At 43.4% G+C, this 25470-nt stretch overlaps 1 protein-coding gene across 1 annotated transcript in view; it reads right to left on the bottom strand.

Annotated features, from left to right (window-relative positions):
- Positions 1 to 25470, bottom strand: part of LOC126285035 (blood vessel epicardial substance-like) — a gene marked incomplete at its 5' end in the record, with an annotated part of 120401 nt that overhangs the window by 44354 nt on the left and 50577 nt on the right. Inside the window, 2 exons of the mRNA XM_049984359.1 lie at positions 12883 to 13113; positions 23078 to 23189. Coding sequence (XP_049840316.1) covers positions 12883 to 13113; positions 23078 to 23189 — 343 coding nt within the window. The remainder of the gene's footprint in view (positions 1 to 12882; positions 13114 to 23077; positions 23190 to 25470) is intronic.

Here is a 25470-nt window from a genome sequence, read left to right as displayed (position 1 = left end):
CTGAAGAACCAAAGAAACTGGTACCCCTGCCTAACATTGTGTCAGGCCCCCACGAACACTCAGAAGTGCCACAACACGACGTGGTATGGACTCAACTAATGCCTGAAGTAGTACTGGAGGGAACTGATACCATGATTCCTGCAGGGCTGTCCATAAATCCGCAACAGTACAGGGCGATGGCGTTATCTTCTGAACAGCACGTTGCAAGGCATCCCAGATATGCTCACTAATTTGCATGTCTGGGGATTTTGGTGGCCGGCGAAAGTGCTCAAACTCAGAAGAGTTTTTCTGGTGCCACTCTGCAGAAATTTTGGACATGTGGGGTGTCGCATTGTCCTGTTGGAATTTCTCAAATCCTTTGGGATGCACAATGGACATGAATGGATGCCTGTGATCATACAGGACGCTTACGTACCTTTCACCTGTCAGAGTCGTATCTAGACGTAACAGGATTCCTGTGTCACTCCAACTGCACACCCCCAACACCATTGCAGAGCCTCCACCAGTCTAACAAGCAGGGTCCATGGATTCATGAAGTTGTCTCCATACCCATACATGTCCATCCGCTCAATAAAATTTGAAAGACTCGTCCGACCAGGCAACATGTTTCCAGTCAATGTCAGCGTTGATGGGCCCAGGCGAGGCTTAAAGATGTGTGTCATGCAGTCAGCAAGTGTACACGAGTGGACCTTCAGTTGCGAAAGCCCATATCAATGATGTTTCATTCAATGGTTCGAGCGTTGACACCTGTTGATGGCCCAGCATTGAAATCTACAGCAATTTGCGGAATGGTTGCACATCTGTCACGCTGAATAATGCTCTTTAGCCGTCGTTGGTCCCTTTCTTGCAGGATCTTTTCTGGCCACAGTGATGTCAGAGATCTGATGTTTTATCAGATTCCTGCTTTCACGGTACACTCATGAAATGGTCATACGGGAAAATCCCCACTTCATCACTACCTCAGAGATGCTGTGTCCTATCGCACGCACGCCGATTATAATAACACGTTAACAATCACTTGAATCTTGGGAACCTGCGATTGTAGCAGCAGTTACCGAACCAACAACTGCGCCAGACAATGTCTTATATAGTCCTTGCCGACCGCAGCACCGTATTCTGCCTGTCTACGTATCTCTTTATTTGAATGTGCATGCCTATACCAGTTTCCTTGGCGCTTCTGTGTAGATCTCACTTTAGCAAACCACATGGCAGCAGCTAAGATTAATAATTGGCAAGTGATCCAGTACCTAATGCGAGTGTCATGACGACAAGCAAAGGATCATTTAGCTGAATTTGCTAATAAAGACTTTGGTAAATCCGCTTATATGTCGCCTTCAGCACTTATGTTGTATACTCGTAATAAGAGGGTTAGACATTGGGAAGGCGGACTGGGATGGTTTTGTTGCCTAAATTACAGCATTTCCGATGGAATCGCTTCTGGCACATGTAGTCTTTGGTGAGCTGCTACTAAATGAACTCTTGCAGAGATCATAGGACATTTATATTCCTAAGAAAAAGGTAAAGAGTCAGGCTATAGGCCCTTGAAGCCTAGAACTTTCCACGCTGAGCAGAAGCGTAAGATCGAAAAGTAGAGCTTATCAATGTACTCTGAGGCAAGCAGAGCGCACTGCTGGGCTCCATGAATATGAGGTAATTAAGATGTGCTGAAAACATGACTTCCAGAAACTAAAAGAATACACTGGGAGAAATTTTTAAAAATGCAAGTGAAACTTGACATATGGGCAAGACTGCATAAATTACTGACTGAAAAGGTTAAGGCATTTACTATGATGTCCACAATTTGTAAGGAAGATAGCTCAATGACGACTGGTGAGAGGCAGTCTTTCGAAAGAAGAACTTGCTGTCGCATTTTCCTTCTCAAAACTCTATAGGTGGTAATCGAGAAGTTGCACAGGTGGCAGTTGCAGTAGTAGTGCCATATTGGACCTCATTATCAAACGAGACACTACGTGTGCTGACGTAAGCTGTCGGCAGCACACTGGTTGGCAAAGATGAAGCGAAGGTCGATTAGTAGGCGCTGGATCAAGCGCGCCTGGCACGAGAGAGGCCAGAGACGCACCCACAAGCAACAGGCCGCCAACGCCCTCTCGACCGCATGTATTTAGGCCAGCACCGCTGACCAGAAGGCCTCATTCAACCAGTTTGTCATCAAACAATGAGGTCCAATTCCTGTTCTGCCTCCTCTAATGTCTCGCTCTGTTCGCCATTTGCCTGCTTTGCCTCTCATCTTACTAGAGACCAAGACACAATAATAATCAAATACCAAAAATTTGAACAAAATGTTTAATAGTCCATCCTATACTCAGGGAACAGGCTTAGTTCATCACAGTCTACAACAACACATAGTAAGGAGACTAGTGACTTAGCGGGACTAGCCGTGAGAATAAAGTTTGTAATAGCAAGATAACCATTATTTACATAGGTCTGCAAGAGGACTATCACCGATAAGCTTGTACCACAAAGCATGGACTCTCTTCAAGTTATGTAACAGCTTCCTGTTCCTGTAACCTTATGAATCCACGTGCTGTAGAAACAGGATACCGGCCACCTATAACAACATCCTCTCCTTTGCTTCCTTGCGATACAAGACTCTACAGTGACGAACGATGATAATTCAGTGGCGATCGAAGATAAACAACTTGGCCGAAAATTTGCTTGGTTCTCTTGTGTTTTAGCTTGCAGTGGAGATTGTTTTTAAATGTATCTATTTGTTAATTTACTACCGTGTTCTTGCGTGTATTCCAGGAGGGGAGCAGCGGAACTAATCAAATTTATCTTTTGAGTGGATTTGCTTGCTTTTTGATATAACGTATTTGTGTGAAGCCGCGCCCACAACACCCAGCCCCCCCCCCCCCCCCCTCCACGCCTCACCAGCAGGTGCCCAATGTCATGGATCTAACATACGATTTTCTGTTTCATAACGAACAATTCGCTACCTTAATGTCGACTGCACAACAACTACTAGCTCCACAAACTGCGTGGGCCACACAAACAGAATGGACCAACAAACCAGTCCAACAAGCGCCGCCGACTAGCATACCAACGTTCCAGCAGTTTAACCACACAGAAAAGGAACGGACTGAATACATGGCTCATTTTCAAGCACATTGTCAAGTTCATCATGTTCAAGGTACTGTAAAGTTACAATACCTCCTTTAGATTGCGGGGTCGCCAGTGTTCAGGTTAATACAAGAACTATTTCCAACCGCGTGCCGGCCGGAGTGGCCGAGCGGTTCTAGGCGCTATAGTCTGGAACCCTGCAACCGCTACGGTCGCAGGTTCGAATCCTGCCTCGGGCATGGATGTGTGTGATGTCCTTAGGTTAGTTAGGTTTAAGTAGTTCTAAGTTCTGGGGGACTGATGACCTCAGAAGTTAAGTCCCATAGTGCTCTGAGCCATTTGAACCTTAGCCCAACAGCGTCGTGTACGATCAAGTAATCGCTGAATTACCTCAATACTGTGACCGGCAAGTACAAGTAACTGCAGCCAGATATCAATTCTTTTGCCGCAGAAAAAGCTGGAAAAGACGTACTGCCACTGGTACACAGAATTAACGGGATGACTAGGAAGCGTAAATTTAAGTGTTGTTGTGGCAACGTTTACAATGATTTAATGATACGAGATGCAGTAACATTCAATGTCCCAGATAGTAGACTACGGGAACAGATCTTAAAATACTCTGATCCATCACTCCCTTAAGTACTGTAAATATTAGAGCGATATGAAACTACGTTCTAACAAACTATTTGTCTCATTACGAACTGCTGGCCGTAGTGTGAATTTTCAGTTAGACACAGATGCTTGAGCAACTTTGCAAAAATCGTGCCACGTATGAACAATTTCTATAATTTTTGGGAGCTTGCTCATGAGTGGCTCAGAATGGGTTATGGTGTTTATCCTGGCATCTGGTACACTAGTTCAGATCCAGCTGATGAACTAATGAGTAAGAACACCACAGTGTTTTGCTACAGTGTGGCAGAACAGAAAGGACTTTCCTGATTTCACGAAAAAGGGCAAAATAAAGAAGGATGAATATGTAACATTGTACGGAAACAAGCAAATGTTGAAATGGAAGGACAAGAGCAACATCATAATGGCCATTCACATATCAAGAAGTAAATTTGAAGAACGGCAATATGCAAAATCCAAGGGTTGTCATGGATTACAACAAGAATCAGATGGGCATTGATAGGATGGATTCACAGCTGCAAAACTACCAAATGGCTGGGAACAGACTGAAAAACTATTATCATATTATTTTTTGTCACTTTCTAAACACTGCATGCTCCAGTGCATGTGTTCTGTACAAAAGCAAGGCAACAAAAATAATAAAATAAAATAGAGAAATTTATTAAAAAATGACAGAAATTCATAATTAGTCTCTGGGAACAGTTGGCTGTGTCGTCTCCAGATCTCGGGGCATGAATTGGATGTTCAATTCAAACCCCAAAAGTAGCTCACATTTTCCATATTTTTTTCAACCATAACAAAGAAAAGACCAAAAGGAAGTGTGGAGTATGTACTAGAAAAGATATTTTACTGGTGTACAGAATGTGAAGTTCCTCATGTGCAGTACTAAGTTTTAAAATACTTCACACAGAGAATGACTTGTAATTATAAGAAAATAAAATTTCACTGTTCTCTTTACGCGCCATTCTTCTCTTTAAGCACCATGTTTTAAAATATTTCACACGGAGAATGACTCGTAATTGTATGACAATAAAATTTCATTGTTCACTTTAATGCACTCTATTAAATCCTGAACTTCTTTAGTTTTGGTCTGTAAACTAAAATCAACAACAAGACATTTTTATGAGTCAGCAAGGCAGGGGACGTGGCTGCCCTGACCAGTGCTATGGGAAATTACCTACTGAAGCAGAGGAACGCACACAAAAAATACCCACTTAAGGATTAATACAGAAACATCTGTATGACAACAAAATAGTATGAACAGCTGTGGCAGAACGTAAATAATTTACGAGTAAAGGTAACAGCCTGTGCTACTACATTAGTAACAATGAAACTGAATTATTACAAGCTGTAAAACAGTCAAACAATGAAAAATTGAGGATGTAAACTATAAAACAGTACTTTTATGGACAAAATAGCTCAATTTATCAGACAAAAATTAGAAGTGAACCAGTAGAAACCGAACCTACTGAATACCGACTATTAAGTTCATAAAGAACAGATGATAACTGTGAAAAAATAAATTTAATGGGACAGATTGATAAACACTTGAGCAATGGTAAAGTGACAGTTGCTTAGTGACAGATGTTTATTGCATCTTGACCCTGCCAAGCCAGTAGTTCTGCAAGTCGACGCTTCTTCCTACGGAACCCACGCTGTACTTTCGCGTAGAATTGGTGCACAAGACAGACCCATTGCTTTCGCCTCAAAGCTGTTACGCCAGGCTCAGTACAGTTATTCACAAACTGAAAAAGGAGCTCTCCCTACCGTGTATGATGTGACAAAGTACCACATCTTCCCAAAATTCTACCAATAAACCGAAGACGACTATCCGCCTTCCCCACAACTGCCATTACATGCTTGTCCCACTTCATATCGCTCTGCAATGTTACGCCCAAGTATTTAATCGACGTGACTGTGTCAAGCGCTACACTACTAATGGAGTATTCAAACATTACAGGATTCTTTTTCGTATTCATCTGCATTAATTTACATTTATCTATATTTAGAGTTAGCTGCCATTGTTTACACCAATCACAAATCCTGTCCAAGTCATATTGTATCCTCCTACAGTTACTCAACGACGACACCTTCCCGTACACCACAGCATCATCAGCAAACAGCCGCACATTGCTATCCACCCTATCCAAAACATCATTTATGTAGATAGAAAAGAACAGCAGACTTACCGCACTTCCGTGGGGCACTCCAGATGATACTCTCACCTCCGATGAACACTCACCATCGAGGACAACGTACTGGGTTCTATTACTTAAGAAGTCTTCGAGCCATGTACATACTTTGGAACCAATGGCATATGCTCGTACCTTAGTTAGGAGTCTGCAGTGGGGCACCGAGCCAAAATCTTTCCGGAAGTCAAGGAATGTGGCATCCGCCTGATACCCATCATCCATGGTTCGCAAGATATCATGTGAAAAAAGGGCGAGTCGCGTTTCGCAGGAGCGACGCTTTCTAAAGCCGTGCTGATGCATGGACAGCAACTTCTCTAAGGAAATTCATTATATTCGAACTGAGAATATGTTCGAGAATCCTGCAATAACCGATGTTAAGGATATTGGTCTGTAATTTTGAGGATCCGTCCTTCTACCCTTCTTATATACAGGCGTCAAGTGCGCTTTTTTCCAGTCGCTCGGGACTTTACGTTGGGCAAGAGATTCGCGATAAATGCAAGCTAAGTAAGGAGCCAATGCAGTAGAGTACTCTCTGTAAAACCGAATTGTAATCGCATAAGGACTCGGCGATTTATTTATTTTCAACCCACTCAGTTGCTTCACAACCCCAGGGATGTCTATCACTATGTCCTCCATACGGGAATCTGTACCAGACTCAAACGGCGGTATGTTTGTACGATCCTCCTGCGTGGAAGATTTTTCAAATGCTAAATTCAAAATTTCAGCTTTCGTTTTGCTGTCTTCCGTTGCGACGCCAGACTGATCAGTGAGTGACTGGATGGAAGCCTTCGATCCGCTTACCGATTTTACGTAAGACCAGAAATTCCTTGTGTCAGACAACGGACCACAGTTCACTTCATGTGATTTGAACAGTTTTGTGAAAGATATGGAATTCGTCATCTAACAAGTGCTCCGTTTTAGCCCCTGTCTAATGGAGAAGCAGAACGCTTCATACGCAATGGCCAAGCTTTGCACCTTCCACAGACGCTGCAGCTCTTTCTCGCCTCCTATCACTCCCACGCACGAGGCGGAACATCACCGGCGGAACTTCTACATGGCTGCCACCATCGGACGCTGCTACACTTTCTACAACCACCGCAGCATCCGGCGCACTCACTGGTCTGCGGGTATCGCTTTGCGTCGTGCCATCTTGCTCTGTTCAGGGTTTATGGCAAACGTGGGCACTGGGGAAGAGAACATGATCCAGGGACACATCGGCTCTTTTACGTACTTGACTGCAGGTCCCGATGGTTTACAGCGCCACCACCAGAACAAAATTCGTGTGTGTCATTTCCCATGCTATTCTGGTGCTTTTCTTCCCCCAGATTCACGGCCTCACGGGACAGCGCGGCCTTCACAGCTGGTCGCTGGTGCCACCATCCAAGGAAGAGTGGATGGAAGATGCGCCCTCGCCTTCGCCGTCGCCGCTTGCTGACGCGAATGACGTGGACCCGCCGTCGCCGTCTCCATCATCACACCAAGACACGCCCTAAGGCATGTACACGTTCCCTGAGAGCAGTTTTCCGGGAGATGTTCCTGTTGCCTCGCAAGCCAGATTGCGGTATATGGTCAGCAGTAAGGCATCCTCCATAGTCACGGCTTCCAGCTCATCTCTACGTCCAACATCCTACCTCTCGTCCCCAGCCTGTTGTGCATCCTCCATACCCCACGACAATGGTGCGGTATTTCAGGGGGTGGGGGGGGGGGGGAGGAAGGTGCTGAAGTAAGCTGTCTCCAGCACACCGGTCAGAAAAGGAAGATCGATTAGTAGGCGCTGGATCAAGCGCGCCTATCACGAGAGGGGCCAGAGACACACCGACAAGCAACATGCTGTTGACGCCCTCTTGGCAGCATGTATCTAGGCCAGCGCCGCTGACGGGAGGGCCTCACTCATCCAGTTCTGCATCTGTCAGTATACTCGCGGAGTATCACAGTCTACAACAGTACGTAGTGACCAGATTGATGACTATAGCGGCACTAGCAGTCAGGCTAAAGTTTGTAACAGCAAGATACCCGTTATTTACATTAGTCTGCAAGAGTATTATGACTGATGAGCTTGTGCCACAAAACATGGACTTTATTCAAATTAAATACCAGCTTCATGTAAATAAAGAACCTTATTAATCCACATGTGTATTTGTGTAGTAGAAAGTAGGCCGGAGTGGCCGTGCGGCTCTAGGCGCTACAGTCTGGAACCAAGCGACCGCTGCGGTAGCAGGTTCGAATCCTGCGTCGGGCATGGATGTGTGTGATGTCTTTAGGTTAGTTAGGTTTAATTAGTTCTAACTTCTAGTCAATTCATGACCTCAGATGTCAAGTCGCATCGTGCTCAGAGCCATTTGAACCATTTTTTGTTGTAGAAAGAGGATACTGGCCACCTGTACCAACATCTTCTCCCTCGCTCCCTAGTGGTTCAAGACTCCACAATGCGAATAGGGAGGATCCCGGGGATTTGGAAAGCAGCTAGAGCAGTAATAATTTGAAAGGGAAAGGATAAAGATCAAGCATCGGCTAAAAGCTATAGACCTATTGGCCAAAGTTCAGAAACGTCTGCTCTGTTATTGGTTGCATGCGCACAGGAACCTCCTGCGTCTATTCCAGCGTCAATATGGATTCAGAAAAGTGATGTCTACAAATGATGCGGTTCATAGAGCTCTTCAGATTATAGAAAATTCGACAACGAAGTATTCAGTTGCGCTCATGACTGACATCGCAGACGCATTCGACGGTCTTTGCTGGCCCGTTAACACGCTTTCGAGGTCTCAAGGACTCCAAATGTCTGTATAAGAGCTTTGTAGATTATTGCAGTGGACACAGCGTCCAGTGGCTTGTGGCGTTAGAGCAAGGTAATTAAAAAGTGTCCAAGGGCTTTCTTTAAGGCTCCGTAAGTGATCCACTGTTCTGGGATATTAGTATTGAATGCATATAGAATCTGTTGGACATGGTAGATGGTACTGAAGGTATTGCCACGTACGAAGATGACATCCTAGTAGTTTTGTCTTTAGACTCCAGGGCGAGAATTGAGAAAAAGGCGAATGATGTGCTTGCTCAGATGCAGCACCGGTGGAAGAGCAACAAACCGTCTATAGCTGCTCATCAAACCACACACATACCTCTCAAGCGAAGACTTCCTCTCGCCATAAATCCTTCCTTGACGCTTGAGGAAATTTCTATAAAACACAGCACTGTTTGTAGATATTTAGGCATTCTTCTAGACGAGAAAACACACTTTTTGAAACACGTAAAATGTGTTATCAAGAAAGCGAATATGTTAACACAGCCCGTGCTGGCACTGCCCACTATAAACTATTATTCAATACGGCGTGGTCGTACCACCAAACTACCTTCAGCGCCACGGTGTGTTTCGCTGCCAGCATGTGGACGCATCGCCTTGGACTAGGCAGCTACAAAAGAGTACCGGTACTGCGACGAATTCAGCGGAGCGCACTTCTGAGGCTCTGCGGTGTCTTTTGCATTACACCTGCAGAGGTGGTTTACTGGTAACCCTCGGAATATCGTGGTACGTTACAGGACAACCCTCTATAGGTTCGGGCGTGAGCAACATTATCGTGTGTACGAGGTCGCAGGAAGATATATTACTGATAAAAGACATTTACGAATATTTAGTTAGACGAATGGTAGTCGGACTGGGACACTAGCAGCATTACGAGGTGGGTACACAGCATATTCACAAGCATCAGGAAGAGGCCCAAACTGAGCGTCGCCGCCCCTACTCGAAGTGTGGTGCATCTACAAACAGATCAAGGCCCATATCGCAAACATCTGCATCGACTGGGATGTAGTAATACACCAGATTGTGAATGTGGAGAGGAAGGTTCCACTGATGATGTCGTTCTCAGATGCTCTCTTTTGCAGGTAGAGAGAGACTGTTGACAATTAGACAGCAATATGCAAACAATTGTAAGTGACCAAAACTTGTAGACTGTTAGGACATCGAATATCTTATAGGCAACTCCCTAACTTTCACTCTATAATATCAAGTGGACACTCGGAATAGGAAAATAATGCCAACAGGTCACAATAAACGTTTCCTCAATTACAGATGATGATAGCCACATATAAATTTAATAAGAGTAACTTTAGATATGAAAATCAGAGCAAAGGTGGAATAAAATAAAAAGAAAAGAAAGAATGCTATGGCAACCCACACAGGTATGCGTAGACTAGAGGACTGACGAGGCACAAACATACCAGTGTGGGTGGTGTAGAATATCGTTGCAACAATAGTTTTAGAAGTGGGTATAGTTATTGTTAGTCGGGAAACCTCGAGTTATTCTGAGGCTGCCAGTAACATATCTACTACTGTAAGACTGAAGTTCTTCAGTTTGGAACTTGAGTTAGATTTCTTTATTTTAAGTTATTTTTTATTGATTCTTATTTTCAAATGTTCTGTTTTATTTCTACATTAACGTAACTAATAGTTGCTGTTGACATGATATACTACTACATACATAATGCAAAACATTGTATGTCACCATGGTCATTCAATATATAAGACCTGTTTAGAATTTCCAGATAACGGTTCTAAAATTCGTATCCATAAATTGAATTGAGGTGAACTGAAGTGAGACGAGTTCTTGTCAGTTTTTTAACTCTGTTGGTGAGTGGTGACTGTTGTAGACAAGTAACAGGGTACCCCTCATTTAACGTGTTGCCTTGACACGTTATACGGGGTGTTAAGAAATCCGCGGTACAAACTTCTAGGACATGTAGAGGGGAGTGAGTACGTAATATTTGGAGTAGGAACCGATGTTAGGAAACGTACTGTTTCTATTCAACGAGTTTCAATTCAGATGCTTAACTCACCCACCTCTGCTTGAGAAACTGCTTTAAGAGTGACACAGTACAGTTACTGCGTACAAACTCGCAAGGAAACATAACGAAACATCCATTTATCACTTCAGTACATTTGTTTATATTAGCCTTAAATATCACGCGTTTAAATTATTCCGAAACAAAAAATAACCCAGCATACTGTACTACAGGAGAGTACTGACGCATTACAACGGCTCGGTGTGAGGACCACCAGTGTTGTCAACAGACGCTGTACCTATGAAGCATGTTCCGGTACAAACTCTACATCAGACGTGGTATCTCTTCAACTTATAGTGCAGAGGCCCCAACTCGTGCCAGCAGATCTCCTGTGGCACTACTGGAGTCTCGTAAACTAAACTTTGCATGCGAACACACAAGAAGCAGTCCATAGCAATCACAGCCTGCCGTCGATCCGCTGACCGGTTGACTACTCCAGCCTATTCATCTCTCGCCATATCGTCTGTTGAGATGTCTCCGAACCACACGTGAGAACTGAGGTGGTGCACCATGATGGTGAAACCACGTTTTGTGACGGAGATTCAGTGGAACATCAAGTTGTCAACCCTACTGCATACCAGGACAAATAACTGTGAGGCTTTTCTCTTTCGCTGAGCTGATGTGAACATGTTAACGTCTGAACTGAAATCGACGTAGAAGGGAGACGGTCTGTTTCCGGACTTGGGTTCCTACTCAGAATATTATGTAGTGACTCCTCACTACAGATGCTAGCAGTTTGTAAAAGGAATTATCGAACACCGTATGGGCGACATCGTACTAGATCTGTCCGTCTGTTTTTTTGGTCTGTGGTTTCCCCCTGTTGTGTTTTTCCGTATCATTTAATTACAGAAACAACCGTTAGACATGATTTTTAGCGGATTCCTTTTACAAATCATATGGGTGACTTCACACTTCTCACGATTAGTCAATAACACGTATTGGACCATACAGGTATCTTGTCGCAATTTGTTCTGATCATCTGATAGCTTTACAAGACAGTAAATCGCAGGATCACCTGCAAACACTCTAAGAAGGTTGCTCACATTGTCTCCTCGATCGTTTATGTAGATTAGGAACTCCGTGAGGCCTACAACACTTCATCGGGGAAAGTTTCAGAGTGCGTATTGCAACTAGGACGGTTAATATTTTTGAAAATATTGGGAGGCCGATCTATCGATACTTAGGAATATCGTTATCGCAACCGGAATTATCGATAAAAGATATCTATAAATGGATGTATCGGCGAAAAAGTATTGACGTAACGTCCTTAAAAATGTCGGCTGCACATTCTAAATATTCTGCTAGTTTTACAGCCGTGTATTTAAGAACTTAAATATATTACTAGATATTCTGTACATCAATAATCTAGCATTATTCTAATGTCCCATAGAGTTAGAATCGAAAGGAAAACGATGCGCCTTCACGCTTAGCGATAACTACTTTTCAAAAATTTCCCGCTGCATGTAAGTGCCACAAGAAAAGTGTCCGATGGATCCGTCGTTCGGCTTCGTCACATTACCTGGGACACTTCATGCCAGCTTGCCCGTTTTTTTTTTGTTTTTTTTTTTTTTTCATTTCTGCAAACGCCAGCGAGCTAGCAGCTTTAGTGTCAAAATTGCGTGGTGAAGCTAAGCGTTGCAAATACTGTTGATAGTGCCGAGCAGCGATTACGTCAGCATTTCCCCTTACACGTCTCAGCCCACTGGAAAGAGCCATCTTGTTAGTTAGATTTTTCTTCGTGATTTTGAGCGACTGTTTTTGAAGAATGTCGATGTGAAGGAGTAGCACACTAGTTGCGATAAAAATAGTTTTTAACGGAACTGGTATGCTAGTTCTTCACACCGAAAATATTGTTATTCCTTTCACACCGCCAGTCCCTCAGGAGCAAATCGTGCTTCTCGTTTGCACCACCTACACTTCCTCCACATAGCCAAAGAGGAAGACTGGACGTGAGACTCCTTGACACACTGAAAGTAAAATTATGTTCTGCAACAGTGTTAAAAGAACAATTTTAAATGTTTACTGAGAATTACGAAATAAAGTTTAATTTAAAGTAGAAATGGCAGGTGATATCGATATATCGGGGAATACATATCGATGTATTTGGTGAGGAACACGAGTATGTGGATATTGGATGTGTACTCACGGTCGGAGCCCGAGTTGGAGGATGCGCGGCGCTGCTGCCAAGCCAGCGAGCGCACGTGGCCCCTGGCGCCCGTGTGGACGGCGTCGACGCTGAGCGAGCGCGCCATGGCGCGGCGCCAGTGGTCGGCGGCGCGCGACGCCCGCAGCGCGCACTGGCGGGCCTCCGCCTCGGCGGCGCTCGCCGCGTTCAGCTGCTCGTTCAGCGCGTACAGCTTCTGCGTGATGTCCTTGCCTGCGCACACACGCCGCCCGTCATCCCACGCGCGTCTCTCTCTCACCCTGTTCCAACTTCCTCGTAGCATTACTAGACTGGCAACTCTGTGTTCAGTATCACTGGTTTCCCTATTGCCGGCATTTCAGAATAGCAATGTGGCGGCCAGTGCAAAGTACGTGTACACAATTGTTTATGTATTGCAAGAACAATCCTAAGGAACGGGAATAAACTGATAAGATAACGTTACATTTAGAGTTTTGACATAATGGTCAATACACGTCACGTGTTTGGCTTTAATATTTCTTGAAGCAGAAGGAAGTTGCAAGGGAAGAAATACGTCTCAATCCGAGCACAAGTAGAAACATCTTACGTATTTTTGCTTTTGTACTCAACTTAAGCATAAATAAGTACATTACACTTTGTCTTGTCCGAAATACCGACACTATTGAAATAGTTCATTTATATTTTAAGGAGTTTAATAATCTAGTATTAACATACATAGCATAAGGATGTGCTTATAACCAATTTTTATCAACTCCTGATTTTCTCAGACTAGTGTACTCATTATGAAAGTGCTCCTACGAGTACAACATGCTATTCTTAGTTGATAACAAGTATCTTTGTTCATCTGAGTGTTCTTACCAAAACTGCAGTCTGCTCTAAACGTGTGTACAGGGTGGACCATTGATCGTGACCACGCCAAATATCTCACGAAATAAGCGTCAAACGAAAAAACTACAAAGAACGAAACTCGTCTAGCTTGAAGGGGGAAACCAGATGGCGCTAAGGTTGGCACGCTAGATGGCGCTGCTATAGGTCAAAAGGATATCAACTGTTTTTTTTTAAATAGGTACCCCCTTTTCTTATTACATATTCGTGTAGCACGTAAAGAAATATGAATGTTTTAGTTGGACCACTTTTTTCGCTGTAATAGCCGCAAACATATAGCTCACAATTTTAGACGAACAGTTGGAAACCGGTTGGTTTTTTAAATTAAAATACAGAACGTAGGTACGTTTGACCATTTAATTTCGGTTGTTCCAATGTGATACACGTAACTTTGTGAACTTATCATTTCTGAGAACGCATGCTGTTACAGCGTGATTACCTATAAATACCACACTAGTGCAATAAATGCTCAAAACGATGTCCGTCAACCTCAATGCATTTGGCAATACGTGTAACGACATTCTTCTCAACAGCGAGTAGTTCGCCTTCCGTCATGTTCGCACATGCACTGACAATGCGCTGACGCGTGTTATCAGGGGTTGTCGGTGGATCACCAGGATAAATATCCTTCAACTTTCCCCACCGAAAGAAATCCGGAGACGTCAGATCCGGTGAACGTGCGGGCCATGCTATGGTGCTTCGACGACCAATCCACCTGTCATGAAAATTGCTACGTGAGCTGTGTACCGGACATCTATCATGTTGGAAGTACATCGCCATTCTGCCATGCAGTGAAACATCTTGTAGTAACATCGGTAGAAAATTACATAGGAAATCAGCATACATTGCACCATTTAGATTGCCATCGACTAAATGGTGGCCAATTATCCTCCCTCCCATAATGCCGCTCATGTTCCACTTGTCACAGCCATCGTGGATTTTCCGTTGCCGAATAGTGCATATTATGCCGGTTTACGGTACCGCTGTTGGTGAATAACGCTTCGACGCTAAATAGAACGTGTGCAAAAAATCTGTCATCGTCCCGTAATTTCTCTTGTGGCAGAACTGTACACGACGTTCAAAGTCGTCGCCATGCAATTCCTGGTGCATAGAAATATGCAGTCGATGTTTATGTAGCATTCTCAACACCGACGTTTTTCAGATTCTCGATTCTCGCGCAATTTGTCTGCTACTGATTTGCGAATTAGCCGCGACAGCAGCTAAAACACCTGCTTCGGCGTCATCATTTGTTGCAGATCGTGGTTGACGTCTCAAATGTCGCTGAACATTTCCTGTTTAATTAAATAACGTAACTATCCGGCGAACGGTCCGGACACTTGGATGATGTCGTCCCGGATACCGAGCAGCATACATAGCACCTTTTCCGTAATTGGTAAACGGTCCATTTTAACACGGGTAATGTATCACGAAGCGAATACCGCCCGCACTGGCGGAATGTTTCGTGATACCACGTACTTATACGTTTGTGACTATTACAGCGCCATCTACTACAAAGTGAAAAAAGTGGTCCAACTAAAACATTCATATTTCTTCACGTGCTACACGAATATGTAATAAAAAAGGGGGTACCTATTTAAAGAAAATGGTTGATATCCGTTTGACCTATAGCAGCGCCATCTAGCGTACCAACCATAGCGCCATCTGGTTTCCCCCTTCAAGCTAGACGGGTTTCGTTCTTTGTAGTATTTTCGTTTGACGCTTATTTCGTGGGATATATGGCCCGGTCACTATCAATGGACCACCCTGTATAGGTAACTTCATAACAGCAATCTACATTGTACACGCTAAACTCAATTAATACATAAATAATTGCTCAAGTGCCGAAAGTCTTTAAACCACCTTGTAAAGCTGACAACGCCACTTCGTTTCAGAAAATCGTGTTAGTACCACACACAAACTCCCTTGCACCGCCATCTTACCTCACCATACGTCAACCTTGAGTAAAGATATGGACGTGAAAACAGAAGGGAGGTCGCACTAAAGACTTACACTGTACTTTGTTTTCAAGCCAAGCTGGGTGCCATTTTAAGTAACCCTAAACATTGGCAGACTACACTACGAGTGCTTCTTGTTCATTATTTTTGTCGTGTGCTCGCAATAACTGTTTTAAATACTAACGATTACAGAGCTTACATGAATAACATAATAACATTGTGCCAAGAGGGCATTTTCTAGCGTTTTTCTTTTGTCGAATGCTAATTTTCTCTAGTAATACGACAGAGGCAGAGTGATGTCACTGGGAGTGTCACTGCGGTGAATTATGGGGGACGAACGTTATGAACCTAATGTTTTCGGCTAGTTGAGATGGTGAACGTGGGCTTGAAGTTTGTTACTTAATGCAATCTCCCCTCTTTTTTTCTCCCCCATGAGTAAAACATGCGTCTCTGAATGTCTACTAACGTATGCGTGTGCCACAGACATACATTCCAACACTGGCAATACCGTATCAAGGAGGTTAGAATGAGGGGAGATCACACTCCCTATATCGAGAACAGTCATCGACTGAAGCCAGGGAAACCGTCTCGCTGAGCCCAGGAGGTGAGTTTCTAGGTTATACACTCTGCCTTCTTAGCTTTCGTACATCAAATTGGCTGTCATTTGTGAGTATGTATTTTGATAATGCATGAATTATTACTGCAATGCCATGACACCAAATGTCACGGGCACACCAGTATGGCGGCGGTGGCTTCACTTATTCTAATCTCCTTGATTGCGACACCTACCACCAAACTCTTCGACCCTATCCTAACCTCCTCAGACCGTGGTTCATATAAACTATGCACCATTTCCACAGGCACACATTAGTGTACTGGCAATACAGTACGCAGTATCACTGGCAGCCAGCGCTTTAGAACCGCAATATGGTGACGAGCGTAAAGGACACGTAAACACCCGTTTGTTTACTTATAAAACAGTCATAAAAATGGGGATAAACTGATAAAATCACCTTTTGCAGAAATAGAAAACAGCCAATGTGTTGCAGTTGCGCGTTGGTGATGAAATGTCACATGACAACAACCGTGTTGTGCATGTTTTTATTTAATATGGAGGAGAAATTTTATATTTGACTGAAGCGTTTTTCCCATAACATGTAATTCAGCTGTCCATATTTCCTTCTGAAGAAGATGTTTGTGTAAATGTTGAAACCATGGTAAAGGGCTTTTAATAAAGCTTCCAATTTGCAACTTCTACAAGAAGATTTCATTCTATGGTTGGTCCTCCAGTGATATACAAAATTTTAAAATGATGTACCCTTAAAGTTTTGACGTCATGGTCAATACATACGTCGTGTTTGTGTGTAATTTTTCGTACAGCAGGCGGAAGATACAAGGAAAGGGACATGTCTCAATGTGAGCATAACTAGAAAAGTCTCATGTATTTTCGCCTCCATAGTGTATGTAGGCCTAAATACTCACATCACAGTTTGTCTTATCTGAAATACCGGCAGTGTTATATAGTTTGTGTGTATTCTAAAGGATTTAATGAATCTACTATTAACAGACATACCACAATGACGTGTTTTTAACCACTTTTGCTCAACTTTGGCTTCTCTTTGAATAGTACGCTCGTTATAAAAGTGCCTCTATAATTAGAACCCGCTATTTGTCACTGATAACAAGTGTTTTTATTCATTTGAGTGTTTGTACGAAAACTATGGCTTGCTTAAAACGAGTGTATATTTAACTTGATGTTCTTCTTATCATCCGATTCTACAGTTTGTGTGTTTAACTTTTTTATATCCTTTGTTATCAGTCTACTGACTGGTTTGATGCGGCCTGCATCAAAACTCTACTAGTAGGAAAATATTTGCTGAGCTGCAGAACTTGTTTAGTACCTCTTGTAAAGCTTACAACGTAATTTCTTTACAGAAAATTACGGTAGTACTATGCACATACATCCTGAGCCGCCATATTATGTTACCGAACGTCTGGCTTCAGTAAGAGTGTTTGCCAGTCTAGTAATTTGTGTATGTGATCACGCCGTTATACTGAAACAAACACCTCATTCAGCTGATAAGTGTCGGAAGGCATTAGCAGCCGACTTCTGTAACACTCTTGAATCTTGTGCAGAGTTTCCTTCAGTGGAAACATATGTGGAAACAAACTAAAATTTTCTTCCATAGATAGAATTATTTTAAAAATAAAAAGAAATTTGCATATACATATTTGAAAGTGAGGATGTGTGCTGATTCTCAGATATAAAACTCGATGACTGATAAGATTTCGTGACATTAGAATGTTAATATCTAATTCACTAGAAAAGTTTTCTTTTTAACCAACGTCTTATGAGGTTGGTTCGCTATGCTGGTGAAAAAGCAGGAGAAAGTATTTATTACGTAAACAACTAACTGTACGTCCTGGCACAATCTCCTTTGCGGGACATAAACTTGGTCCAGCGAGCCTACAGTTCTTGCATCTCATCCGACAAGTAGATTGCGTCAAACTCTGCAATATGCTCTTTGACTGCGACTATCGCTTCCACATCCAATGAAAATTTCTTCCCAGTAAGCCGAAGTTTCAGGTTAGGGAACAGGAAGAAGTCACTCGGGCCTAAATCTGGTGAATGGGGTGGGTGAGAAACCAATTCATGCACATTCGCCATTATTGTCTCTGATTTGTGGTATGGTGCATTATCCTCGAGAAAAAGAACTTTCTTGTGTGCCAACCTGGGCCTTTTTTCACCGAATTCAAGTAACTAACGATCAAACAATTAAAAAAAATATGGTCCAGTTGCAGTTCTACATTTTTCCAAGTAATCTGTTAGGGTTATTCCCGGGAATCGCAAAAAAACTGTGGTCATTTCCTCACCAGCCGACAAAATGGTATTTTTTGTGCACTTTCAGCAGCTTTGTCCATTGTTTTGCCTGCCATTTTGATACTGGTGTGCAATGATGGATCCAGATTTCATCAACAGTCATAAATCTGTGCAAAAATTGTTGTGAACTACGATAAAACATAAAAACATCGCCAGGCATTGCGTTGAAATGTTGTCACGGATGCGCTTTTGTTCAACTGTAACCAATCACCTCGCACGCAAGCTCTCCATAGCCAATTCTCCGTGCAGGATATTACAGACTCGCTCAGCTGAGATGCCTGCAGTCTCAGAAACCTCACTACATTTTATTCTGCAGTCTTGCATTACCAGATCAGGGATTTTGTGAAGTGTTTCCATTGTAGCGACCTCAAATGGACGGACAGAGCGCGCTTCGTCTTCCCTGCTTGTCGGACCACATGTATATTCATTAATCCGAAAGTAAATGGTGGAGCAGAATCTGCGTGAACTTTATTTAGTTCTGTGTTTTGATTTGTGCGGCAGCCCAACTCTTCGCATGAAAATGTTTACTAATAGCACGTAATTCGGATTTTTTGCATTTTAAATCCCAATCCACACGCCGAGCAATTCGTACGGCTGTCAGAAATGAAATGTACGCTGAACATTGTTGAAATGTTAAATTCTCTCATGGAAAGTTACCAGACATTCCAACTACCCATATTTTCCCCTTCTTGTTTTCATCTCGTGGTCCTGTGTCTAGCGTTGCTGACTATCGACCATGGGGACCACTGTTTCGATTCCTGGCCGGGTCAGGAATTTTCTCCAGTCGGGATTGTATGTGTGTGTGTTGTGCTTATGATCAATTCATTATCACTGACACGCAAGTTGCTTAAGAGACGTCAAATAAAAGCCTTTTACCAGGTGGCTGAATTTCCGAGAAATGGACTCTCGACGAAATATTCCAGATGCACGTTTCCTCCTGCTTCTTCTCTCGATATTGTGTCGGCATCTGTACCAGATTAAGCAAAAGTCCTAAAACATAAACGCCTTGTTGTGTAAAAATCGTACAGTACGGGTAGAAACGGATGTCATTTCTTATAAACGTAATATAACTTGTCACACATATTGCTGAAGAGTCGTCAGAAAACAAAAATGGGAACTCATATTTCCGATTCTGTTCAAGCGCTGAACAAAATGACTCATAGGGCAGTAAAAACAACAATAATTGATGAACTGCGATTCAAGCGTTTGTAAGAAGAAAGAGCTGCGAATACAGCGTTTAAAACTGTCTGGTACCGTTTCATGTTTTCAAATGCAAAAGCTGTGACCATAGAATTAATACTGGGAATTTCGGAGAATTAACGTCAACTGTACTACTACACGTGTAATACTAACACAACAACTATTTCTGTTCTTAAAATTACTCTCTTTTTTTTAGGTATAAATGAGTAAAATTGTAAGCGACTCCATGAAACGCTGTGTGTAACGACAGAAATTCGGCGTTTTGGCCTCTGATACGTGACGGCGTGTTCGGTTCATATGTATCTATGGTCTAAACTAAATTCATATCGAGTGAATTTTAATTTTTTTCTTATACATAAGAAATTTATAATAACACTACAACAACGCATAATAAAGAATCGAAACCTTTGTGTCAGCCAAAGAAGAAACGTGAACTAGTGCTCTCAGAAAGGCCGGGTAACAAGGTCGAAAAAGGAAAGGGTTTATCGTTAATATAATCGTAACTGGGTTTTACCATCACAACATTGTAAAATCTACTTGTGAGCTGTCAAGAACAGGACTCTGCAACAGACAAAAGACAGAAAATTCTTCGAAAAATTAATTAATTAAAACTGATTTGTGTTCTTTAAATGTAAAAATATGGTTTCGAAATAATTACAGATGGTGTTCTTCTGCAATTTTATTAAAAAAGAAATACTTGCAAAGTCTGAGGATTTTTTCATTGGCACTTATCTTATTTTTGGTGATCACGTTCTACATTTTTTCATGTAAAATAATACTCTTCATTGTTAAGAGGAAGGGAATTAAAAAATACAACAGTAATAAGAATACACCCTACATAAAAAGGAAAAAAAAATGTTTAGCTATTTTTATCAAAAGATTATTAATGAAACAAATGGAACTGTATATGAGTTTCATGTTTTTCGCACTTAGTCCATTTTTCATGTCCTGTCTTCAGATTTTAAGAAGACATACAATTACATTCACTGGAAGATCGTGATTAATTGCCTAACCGAGTTTGAATTACTTAAGAATCTCATTGGCGTAATTAGATTTTGTCGCACGGGGAGCTTCAATGTAATCATAGGATTGGAACAAGGAGGTGGTGTGGCATCGTATTGTTCAACTTGGCCTTCGGAAACACATTGAATGAAGCTCCGCGTAGGAATGTCGAAGTGATCGAGGCCGTTGTTGAGAAGATCACTGGCCTGGCATTTGCGGACGACGTGGCCATGTTGTCCAGATCTAAGGAAGGGCTGATGCGGATGAGCGACAGCGCCGTGGTCCGCCACAGGAACTGCGTACTGAGTGCTGCGGGTTGCCAAGCTAAGGGGCTCGGGGGTCGATTCCTGGTCGGGTCGGAGATTTTATTCGCTCGGGCACTGGCTGTTGCGTTGTTCTCACGGTCGTATCGCCATAACTGACATTCCACAATTGAAATAGCTGAATGGGCGCGTCACGAAAAAAAAGGCGTTCTCCTGGTGAAAGGCTCAGAGACCCAGTATCTGGGGTAATGTTCGGAACTGGAGATCCACTCCAGCCACTGCAAGTCGAAGACGATCCTGCCAAAGAGTTTCGTGAGGTTAAATATGTGAGCGTGATATCTACAGAGAATGCATCGTATCGGGTAGAGAGCAAAGGGAGGGTCCGAGCTGCGAAGATATTTTACTTCAGTCTCAGTTAGCCTTTTGGATCCCGCAGAATTTCAAACTACATCTGCACAAAATGCTGTTCCAGTATGTAGAACTCGATGCCTGAGAACTTGGAGTGTTCAGATAAAAAGATTAAAATAATTTTCTCGTTCTTGAGGGGGATGTATCAAGTATGAAAAATCATCCGGTACGAGATGTGATTACTGGAAAGTGGCAGACATGACATAATTGTGAGCTGGATGAGATCTATAACAACCCAAATGCTATAGGGCTGATGAGAATAAAACGGTGAGATCACTCTGGTGGACAAACGTCGATGACCATTGAAATCTGATGGAGTTTCCTTCCCGGAGAAGAAGAACAAAGCAAAGGTGGAAAGACGGATCCACGAGGACTTGCTGCAGATCGGCATAGAGGGTGACTGGCCGCAGAAACTAGGAAACAGTGGCTGGGGAACCTCATAGCTGCCTGTGACTCTCTTGGCGAATCCTGTAAAGTAAGGTAAGAATAAGGCACAAGGAAGTGGACATTGGTTTACTTAGACGAAACCTGCATCCATACATACTTTTTCTGCGAATAAATGGCATCAAAGTGTAGGAGGAAGATTGTCATACAAAAGTGCCGGTCAGTGTTTAGTGGTTGTGTTGTGCAGGGCACTGATCTACTACCCAACCACGATATCACTAGACTTGGCCTCCCACGGCCGTTATCGGAAAGATGCGGGCCGCTATAATAAACAAGTACAGTGCTGACGAAGGAAAACTCATCCCACCGACAATGCTTTCAGGTCAGTTGTCCTGTTGAAATATCGTCTGTAGGGCAGTGCGTTGTTATCATGAATACTCCCTAGAGTGAAAAACAAAGTAAGTTATCGCTAAAGTAGGCGCATTCTGGTGAAAATGGCTTACATCCAAAGCTGTACAATTTTGTCAAGAAGAAGAAAAGGGGTATCAATTAATGATATCTGTAGATCAAGCAACATTGCGGACAGCAAAAGTGGTAGGGAAGTCAGGAAGGATTGTGTAACACACATTAAAAAAAAAAAAAAGCAACGAGAATGTAATAGTGTTGGCATGGAGGGTGAAGATGAATATGCAGCACGAAATTGTAACGGACTCCAGTGAAACAAGTATAGCAGATGAAGAACTTGCCGTTTTCGAGATGGATGATCCACTTCGTAAGTCTAATCACCAAAGGTAGCGCAATTTCCGTTGCATAACTAGTCGTACAGTCTTTCCAGCCCTACGCAACCTCGACCACGGGCTGATTCACTATAACCCGGCCGAATCGTCCTTAGTCCCACGAGCGATAATATTGTGCTCGACTAATACAGACGTGCATCGCGTGCTCCACTCGTAAAGGTACCAAAGTGTACGCTGTCCGTAGAGTGATTAGCATCGCTACCCGTGGACTGTGGGGTCCTGGATTCGTTTCTCGACCGGGCAGGAGACGTCATCTCATCTTCATCAGTGGTGTAAGTCGTGGAAGTGGCGTCAAGTAGGAAGACTTGCTGTAGGCGCCGGAGCGGATGACGCCGTGCCTCGGTGACCAGCTTTCAGATCGGTTTGCAGGATAACACCTTTCTTAGAAAGATTGGCAACAAGTATTTGGCAGGTGTGACTCACCTATGATGCAGTCGAGCACGGTCTTGAGCAGCGGCCGGTGCCTGAGCACCCTCTCCAGACTCAGCCGGTTCCAGCACAGGTAGACGCACTCCTGCTCCGCCGTGATGGTCACCTGTGGGCAGAGGCAGCACCGCTGAGCAGTTTATTTCGGCTTACAGCCTCTTAGGTCTGGTTGATAGCGGAGCCAACACAAGCTAACGAGAATTCTCTCTGGTGTAAAGGGCAGCCGAGTGCGAACGAACTGCACTCGCTAGTGTTCACTTCCCATTCGCTGGTGTTCGTATTCAGCTACTTGTCGGTCCTTTGCTGAACCATCAAAGGAAGTTCACGGGCTATCTATTATGCCTCTAGCAATACGAAAACCTGTCGTCTCTTTAGTTGCTTACTTCTGTAGTTGACATTGTAAGTAGGCTGTTTAGGTTTATATGTTGGTAACCCCTCATAGCGCTCTTTGTGAAAATCACTGACTGTGCTGTGTGCAGTCTGTGGCTGGTTGGCATTGTTGGAATATTCGCTATTGTTGTGTTGGGCAGCTGGATGTGAACAGCGCGTAACGTTGTGCAGTTGGAGGTGAGCCGTGAGAAGTGGTGGATGTAGGAAGAGAGTAGCCAGAGTTTTGAGATGTTAATATGATCGGACAAGCTGGACGTGTGTCCGTCAGAAAAAAGGAAATTTGCCGAATGTCACAAATTATACATATATATTATGACTTAACACTATTAAGGTAAATACGTTGTTTGTTCTCTATCAAAATCTTTAATTTGCTAACTATATGCCTATCAGTAGTTAGAGCCTTTTATTTAGCTGCCAGTAGTGGCGCTCGCTGTATTTCAGTACTTCGAGTTACGAATATTTTTGTGGGGTAAATAAGTGATGAAAGGTATAGGTCATTGTTAGTCAGCGTCATACTATTGTAGGGATTATTGAAAGACTGCGTTGGGCTAAAAATATTGTGTGTCAGTTTATTGTTGATCAGAATAAGTAAAGAGAGAAATGTCTGAGGACGTTCAGTTTTGCTCAGCTGTTTGAAAAACAAATAACGCAGAGGTTGACCAGCACAGTAATTAATAATTTTCTAAGGGGATCTTTGAACATGAATTGCGAGAGCGATGGAGAAGTCAGAAGAGAATGTACGACAGGAGCTCGGCAAGTAACAGAAGAAATTTATTCCTCGGCCAATTCCGGTTGAAAAAATGAAGAATTTGTTGTGAGACATCGTGGAATATTCCCGCTTCAGTCCCTGCAGTTTCATGAAGTTCTGATTAGTGGCGGCGCTATAGCAGAAGAGTGTTCCAAGCTGAGAGCTGTCATTAAGTTTCTTTTGGCGGAACACTTCAGCAAGGCAGATATTCACAGGAGGTTTCGGAATCCGCGGAGTCCTGGCGGTGGACATAGGCACAGCGAGTCCTGCACGAGGGGTCTGTCATCATTGCAACAAGTTCCCACAAACTGTCCTATCTCCCTCGTGCCGCACTGACGCTCATACCTGCGACTCTTACAATGCTTTTAACACACTGGACTCGCATTCGGGAGGACGACGGTTAAATCACGCGGCCGGCCATCCTGATTTAGGTTTTCCGTGATTTCCCTAAATCTCTCCAGGCAATTGCCGGGATGTTTCCTTTGAAAGTGCACGGCCGACTACCTTACCCATCCTTCCCCATCCTTCCCTAATCCGACGAGACCGATGACCTCGCCGTTTGGTCTCTTCCCCCAAACAACCCAACCCTCTTACAATGCTGGATGGTGCGGACACTGTCATTCGAGGCGGTCGATGGATCTCAGTCAAACACCTCGTCGCCCAGCTGGACGTATATGCTGGTACTAGTGCTGACACACTCGTCCGCCAGTCACGGTACTCGTAGGTGTGTGCCCGACGGGCTCCTCGCATCGTAACAGAAGACCACGAACAACAGTGAAGGATCGCCTGTGCGGAGTTGCTTGTGCGTTACAAAGCTGATCGTGACAATTTTTTTTCGGATGTCATCACAGGCCGTGAAACATGGGTTCATCACTTCGAACCGGAAGCAAAACGGCAATACATGGAGTGGTATCACACCAACTACGCTCCGAAGGAAAAGTTCAAAGCCGGTAAAGTCATGGCAACGATCATTTGGGACTTGTTTGATGTCGTCTGTCATGATGCAACGATCAACACTGACGTGTATTGTGCTGTCCTCAGGAAATTGTAAAAACTAATTCAGCTTGTTCGTCGCCGCAAAAATGCGAACGTGTTTCTCCTCAATCACAATGCAAGGACACCCAAAAGTCTGCGCACCCGAGAGGAGCTCAGAAAACTTCACTGGACTGTTTGTCTTCAGCCAGCCTTCAGCCCGGATCTCACACTTTCCAACTTGCATCTGTCTCATGAAAGAAGCACGTGGGTGGTGCAG

Source organism: Schistocerca gregaria, chromosome 8 (assembly GCF_023897955.1).
Source record: "Schistocerca gregaria isolate iqSchGreg1 chromosome 8, iqSchGreg1.2, whole genome shotgun sequence".
NCBI classification, from domain to species: domain Eukaryota; kingdom Metazoa; phylum Arthropoda; class Insecta; order Orthoptera; family Acrididae; genus Schistocerca; species Schistocerca gregaria.
The sequence above is the reverse complement of the archived record's forward strand: the minus strand, read 5'-3'. Positions and strand labels throughout refer to the sequence as shown.